This window comes from Macrobrachium rosenbergii, chromosome 1, assembly GCF_040412425.1.
Source record: "Macrobrachium rosenbergii isolate ZJJX-2024 chromosome 1, ASM4041242v1, whole genome shotgun sequence".
In the NCBI taxonomy this organism is placed as follows: Eukaryota; Metazoa; Arthropoda; class Malacostraca; order Decapoda; family Palaemonidae; genus Macrobrachium; species Macrobrachium rosenbergii.
The window spans coordinates 41,061,038-41,068,537 of NC_089741.1; the positions used below are offsets into that span (position 1 = coordinate 41,061,038).

The window sequence follows — 7,500 nt, forward strand, 5'->3', positions numbered from 1 at the left end:
CAAAAATTAATATTATTGAATGATACATTACCGTTTATTACTTTTTAATAAACGTACAAACCTTAATTTGCCTTAATCTGAACAGCAGGCTTTTTCAACGGAATCCCAAAGCCGAATTATTGAAATAACTCAACAACTCTTGAAATAAATAAACACGTGCAATCAAAATTGATATTACTGAATGACATATTACGGTTTATTAGTTATTAATAACAAGCGTACACAACTCAATTTGCTTTAAAATGAGCAGCTGACATTTTTCACTCCACGCAGTTCCAGAACCTGAGTATTCTTGAACTAAATCAACACTTGGAATTCAAATAAACAATCCTGTATGAACTGACAGTCAACAGGTTCTCCCTTTTTCCATCCGCAGTTATTGTACGCATAAATCTGAAGGCATCCAATAACAGTGACTTCTTCACTTTATTTAGAAGACGCGGTACACTTAGAGCAGACGCTTGAAAACGGGGAAATAGAAGAATAAATGAAAAACCTTTGGCCGGTTGCTCGATCGCGCAGATCATTCAAGCTCTACACTACCTTATACACGCACAATCATGGCTAATTTATAAAAGAAGAGGAGTTATGATTTATCTATGGAGCTCCATACAATGAGGGTCCCCTGTGTGAACCTCAATTAAGCCTTTATAAAGGTAACTTTTACGTTAAAATGTTAAAAAGGTATGGCTAAAAGGTATTATCAAATGGATCCTTCATGAAACTCTGGCAGCTAGCACCAACATTAAAAGACTGGCAAGTAAAATAATGAAGATTGAAAAAATCCTCACAGGTGTGTTTTATCATACTGTCAACAAGCACACACACACAGAGAGAGAGAGAGAGAGAGAGAGAGAGAGAGAGAGAGAGAGAGAGAGAGAGAGAGAGAGAGAGAGGACTTAAAATTTAGTAATCCTTACCATCCCACAGGGATGAAATTACTTATCCAGTATGACTACAGCGCTAAGCAGAGAGAGAGAGAGAGAGAGAGAGAGAGAGAGAGAGAGAGAGAGAGAGATAGATTTAAAAATTTTGACTCATAATCCCCACCGTCCCACAGGGATGAAATCACTTATCCAGTATGAATACAGCACTAAAGCAGAGAGAGAGAGAGAGAGAGAGAGAGAGAGAGAGAGAGAGAGAGAGAGATTTTAAACTACGTAATCCTCACCGTCGCCCGGGGACGAAACTACCACCCACCAGATTCTTTCTCCATCTGAATAATGAAGTTTGCTAAACACCCCGAGCTCTTTCTTAAAAGAGCCATCATTCCCAACTTCAGGGTGAGGAAGTTATCAATCTCTTGAAGACTCCTCCCAGATAATTTATTAAGCTTATTAAGCTCAAGCTGCGATATAAGAGCAATATGCGAGTACCTTTCGGTTACAAATGCCATAAATCTATAATCTGCCTTTTTGTTAATGTGGCAAACATAGGCAGGTAGATTCGAATTATGGCATGACTAATATTACTGTTTGCGGGTTCCTCGAGCGTCACAGCTTATAGCTTATGGCTGTATGCATATCATGAGCAGTACTGCTCGATGGAGACATTGTAAAAGTAGTAATAGTAGTAGCAGTAACTTCTTTATAATTCTGATCTAATTTTGAAATAGAACAATTAGTTTTATGCTAAAATAGTTCTTTTAAACTACAAAATTAACATTAACATTAAAACCGTCTATATAGAATCTACTGCGCACTTTCTACCAGATACTTATGTAATTGTAATAGGCACAGCCCTCTTAATTTTCAAATTCTTCAAACTTTACGGATACGCTTGTCACTTAAAAGCCTAAGATCCAAATGCAAGAATATGAAGTGATTCTGATGCCCGGTAGTAGGATTCGAACCCGCATCCTGAGTATCAGAATGAGGCTATAATCAAACTATGCGTGGGCATTCACTGATCACTGGATGAATGTGATAGTGACTAGTGACTTTGCCCTTTTTAGAAGCAAACCAATTCATCACAATTACAAATAATGAAATGTAATTACATCTAATGATGATAAATACACATACAACTAAACCAAATCATCACAAATACAAAGAGTGAAATGTAATGAAATTTAATGATGACAAATAAACATCCAACAAAGGAAATTGATATTTAAACAGGACTAAAGTAAAAACTATAACACAGTTAACTGGGCCTCGATATAAGTATTCGGGAAACAAATGCGACACTTGAAGACCATAAATCTTGCATACACGCGAAATACACAGACACATACACACACACAATGGCATGCACGCGATGCATGAAGCATGCAAGCCAAACTAAGTTTTAGCCTTGAGAATTTCTATGAACCAGTTAGACATCGATCTGGTGGCATCACGCAATCGACCGACCGAACTCTCGTTCGTCTGTTCCATGAAAGCAGAGAGAGAGAGAGAGAGAGAGAGAGAGAGAAGAGAGAGAGAGAGAGAGAGAGAGAATTTAATGAATGTGTTGTTAACACATGATATAACCAGAGGACATAAATTTAATGTGTAACAGATGTGTGTGTGTGACAAAATTTAAGAGAGAGAGAGAGAGAGAGAGAGAGAGAGAGAGAGAGAGAGAGAGAGAGAGAGAGAGAGAGAGAGAGAATAATTCTGTAACAGATGGTATAAACAGAAGACAAAAATTTAATATGCTTGTGTGTATGTGTGTGGAGAGAGAGAGAGAGAGAGAGAGAGAGAGAGAGAGAGAGAGAGAGAGAGAGAGAGAGAGAGAGAGAGAGAGAGAGATTTTCGACTTAAACGATGACGTAACGCGAAGCCATAAATTTAATGTCTCCACCTTACAATTCTATTCAAAGCTGAGTCACGCGGAAAATTGACTGATGTATAAAATATGTCCGTCTCCTACCTCTGTCCTATTTAGAGCCCGTAATGGAAAGTGATACTCTATAAAATACCTCTAATGCACAACTCTACTCCACCTTCAATGAAGGACAGAATCAATCTTTAAGAGAACAGATAGAATAAATCTATAAGAGAAACAGAAGGAACAAATTTATAAATTATCTATATTATATTCGTCACTAAATTCTCTTTCTATCTAGATGAATGCAATATGGAAGCCCTGTGGTTCCCATTTTCCAAAAGGCATGATGGCATTATGAAGGAATTCCCTCACAGAGTTCTACCCCACCATGACACGCTGATAGTCTGTAGAGCATCTGCACTTTTCTTCATATCTTTTTTAAATTGGAAAAACAAAATTGGTGGATAAAGGGTTATGATTAATAGAAAAAACTATTTTATCTATTTTTTTCAAACTGCACTGCGAAGACTGATGGGAACAGGTTATGTTGAAGACAAAAAAAAAACTTTTTTATCTAATGCTTCGTTTTAAACGACTCGGCTAAAACGGAAGAACGCATGCTCTTATAGTAACAGAGGTTAAAAATAAATGTTTTGTCATTTAAAGATTGTAAGAGCAAGTCAATCAAAATCTTTTGTCCCTCAAGATTGTAGGAGCAAGTCAATCACAATCTTTTGTCCCTCAAGATTGTAGGGGCAAGTAAATCACAATATTTTGTCCTCAAGATTGTAGGACCAAGTCAATCACAATCTTTTGTCCCTCAAGATTGTAGGAGCAAGTCAATTACAATCTTTGTCCCTCCAGATTGTAGGAGCAAGTCAATTACAATCTTTTGTCCCTCAAGATTGTAGGAGCAAGTCAATCACGATCTTTGTCCCTCAAGATTGTAGAAGCAAGTCAATCACAATCTTTATCCCTCAGGATTGAAGGAGCAAGTCAATCACAATCTTTTGTCCCTTCTCTAAAATAAGTAATAAATATCCTACCATATCCTACCATTCTCTCACAACAAAATAATCAAATACTAAATAAAAAAAATTGTCATTCTCACTCCAGGAACAATCAATCATCCAATCCTTTAAAAGATTTTCATACATCAATTACTTTTAGTAATATTTACAGAAAGCAGTATTTCTACAATGAACAACAATAGCAGATAAATTAAAATTTAAGAGCTATATTTTTATTAGACAAGAATAACAACTAAGTAAAAATTTAATGCCATCTGATGCTCGCTCGAAGCAATACGATTTAATTGGAGAAAAATTCTTTTACGAAAAAAACCCACGAGATTCAATAACCATTTCAACTCATATCTGACCTCAGGGCAAAAGATTCGAACTCAGTGACCGGTCTTTGTTTACTGAGGAAGAGTAAATAGGTTTTACAATATTCTAAGGCTAAAAGATTTTTCTCCACCAAATAACAAATGAAACAAAATAAAAACAAATGAAAAAATAAACATTTGAAAACGAATGAAACCTAGACAAAAATCATTCGATACATGAACTGAAAACCATAAAAAAAACTTACAATACTGACACAGGAATAGCAAGAAATGAAATATAGTTTATAACCACTGAGAAAATATAAATAGTGTATAAAAAACGACTAGAGACAAACGATGCTTACCATGAACTGCAGAACATAAAAAAAAACTCACAGTACTGACATAAGAATAACAACGAATTAATATAGTTTATAAAAACTAAGGAAATATACGACAAAGGCCATATACAAAAATGACTAGAGGCAACAGATGTTTACCATGAAATGAAGAAAACAAAAATACCTTACAATTTTCAAACATTATTATTATATTATTATTATTATTATTATTATTATTATTATTATTATTATTAATAAGATGAACCCTATTCATATGGAACAAGCCCACAGGGGCCACTGACTTGAAATTCAAGCTTCCAAATAATACGGCGCCCAGTTTGAACGAGGTAACAGAAGGTAAAAGAAAATACAGAAAGAAGAGATCAGTTATTAGAAAAGAATTAATACAGTTTACAACCACTGAGGAAATACAATATAAATAAAACAGAAGAGGGACGACAACCACCCAATTACCGGATAAAAACCGATATCGGACAAGCACATCCGTTAAGGAAAAACGTCAGTCACACAATTGATTTCCCCAAAGCAATATCCCCAGCGGACCCTTCTTCCAAACGCCCACAACACTCTCGAGGTCATGGGGGTGAGGGGATTTGGGGGACGTACTCATAGGGGGTGAGGGGATTTGGGGACGTACTCATAGGGGATGAGGGGATTTGGGGACATACTCCTCGGAGATGAGGGGATTTGGGGGCGTACTCCAAGGGAATGAGGAGATTTGGGGACATACTCCTCGGAGATGAGGGGATTTGGGGGCGTACTCCAAGGGATGAGGAGATTTGGGGGCGTACTCCCAGGGGATGAGGGGATTTGGGGACCTACTCCTAGGGGATGAGGAGATTTGGGGCGTACTCCTAGGGGATGAGGGGATTTGGGGACATACTCCTCGAGGATGAAGGGATTTAGGGACATACTCCTCGAGAGAGGGATTTGGGGACATACTCCTCGAGGATGAGGGGATTTGGGGACATACTCCTCGAGGATGAGGGGATTTGGGGACATACTCCTCGAGGATGAGGGGATTTGGTGACATACTCCTCCTCTCGTCCACTTGCCATGATGAGGTTGAGGGAAGTGAAAGGCTGCAAGTGCTGGGAGGGGGAGAGGGAGGGCCCCAAGACAGAGGGGAGAGGGGAGAGGGTCTTATAAAGTTAATTCTGTCAGGGTCTTCCCTCCTCAATCCCCAAAGAACTAGGATGGGGATGAGGGGAGCTGGGGAAGGGGTCACTTTGTATAGAGGGGAGTGAAATTGAGTAAGGAGTCTCCTGGGACAGAGGGATGAGGGGAGGGGACTTGGGTAAGGAGTCTCCATGGATAATGAGGAAAAGGGGAAGGGGAGGATTTAACAGAATACCTTTCCAGGATGACCCCCACCTCCCCCTATCACAGAGACGTGGATGAGGGGAATTGGCCTCCCTATCTCCCCCCCCCTCACCATCACAGAGAAGGTACCAAGGGAACCTTCGACCCAGTGGGTGAGGGTAGCTTCTGAAAGATACAGGGGGGGGGAGGGGAGGGAGGTGGTTGGGACTTGGGAAAGGGGTCAGGCAGGACAAAAACTGGCTGAGACTTCCCAAAAACTGAGACATAAAAGATTTAACAAGAAGGACACAGAAATCGCATTTTGACTCTCTCCCGATACTTGGATGAAACCGATGGAGGTTTTTTTGGAAAGCGAACACCCGCGTGAGAGGAGTTTGCCACGAGGAAACGAAAAACGATAAAGGGGGAAGAGAGAGAGAGAGAGAGAGAGAGAGAGAGAGAGAGAGAGAGAGAGAGAGAGAGAGAGAGAGAGAGAGAGAATCTGATGAGTAGAAAATAAACTGGTAGGATGTAACATTTACAGGCAATGAAATGACAAAGAGATACGTTGATAATACAGAAAATTAGAGAGAAATTTGCTATTGAGAGAAAAACACAGTAAACTGGCAAGGATATAAAACAGAGAGAGAGAGAGAGAGAGAGAGAGAGAGAGAGAGAGAGAGAGAGAGAGAGAGATTCTGAAACGACAGCAGAGACAGACAGTGAAGAATCGAACTGAATGCCACAAAACAATATAATAACAATCTATGAAACTGAGAACCACTTATCCTGATAAATTTCTGATTACTTATTCATAATAATGTAATTACTGAAACGGAGACTGAATTCTTCGACGACAAAAAAAGAACAAAATAAAATATATAGAAATATATTTGATTTTCTCTGTTTTCACACCCTTACTGATATTCTGAGGCAGTTTTTATTGTTTCAATTAAATCATAAGATCATAATTATCAGAAGCAAGAAAAAATTCCAGCGGTTGGAGTGAAGAAAAAGATATCGTCGAATTACTTATTTCCGAGGGGTAAACTTGGGAAGAGGTGATTAAACGGGTGGTACAGTATCAGGTTAGAGCGGCCAGTCTATTATATGCGAATGAACAAATTACGATTAATATAATTTACCAAACGGAGATCTAATATTCTTCCACTAATGTAATAAAAAATAAATAATCAAATAAGATTAAAGACAAGAAAACAAGACAATTGTCCAACATAACCTCAAAATCACAAAAAAAGAGTAAAGAATGCCCCGAAGTTTCGGCGGCGCAATCGAGTTTTCTGTACAGCGTATATTCAAGGCCACCCAAAGTAGATCTATCTTTCGGTGGTCTCGGTATAATGCTGTATGAGCAGCGGCCCATGAAACTTTAATCACGTCCCTGTGGTGGCCTGGCCTATACCGTAACCAGAAGCGTGATTGTGGCTCACTTTAATCTTAAATAAAATAAAAACTACTGAAGCTAGAGGGCTGCAATTTGGTATTTTTGATGACTGGATGGTGGCTGATTAACATACCAATTTGCAGCCCTCTAGCCTCTGTAGTTTTTAAGATCTAAGGGCGGACAGAAAAAGTGCGGACAGAAAAAAGTGCGGACAGAATAAAGAGCGGACGGACAGACAAAGCCGACACAATAGTTTTCTGTAACAGAGAACTAAAAAATGGAGAGTCAAGATACATTCAAATGAGACTCCATAACCTTCTTCAGCTAGCCTCTTTTAAAACGCGTCGACA

The 7,500-nt window shown here is 38.8% G+C and overlaps 1 protein-coding gene across 1 annotated transcript; it reads right to left on the reverse strand.

Moving 5' to 3' along the window:
- Positions 1–5,080: 5,080 nt before the first annotated feature.
- On the reverse strand, positions 5,081–5,755 carry LOC136840279 (uncharacterized). Its single transcript, XM_067106957.1, has one exon. The coding sequence runs from the start codon at positions 5,753–5,755 to the stop codon at positions 5,081–5,083; it is 675 nt and encodes a 224-aa protein (XP_066963058.1).
- Positions 5,756–7,500: the final 1,745 nt, after the last annotated feature.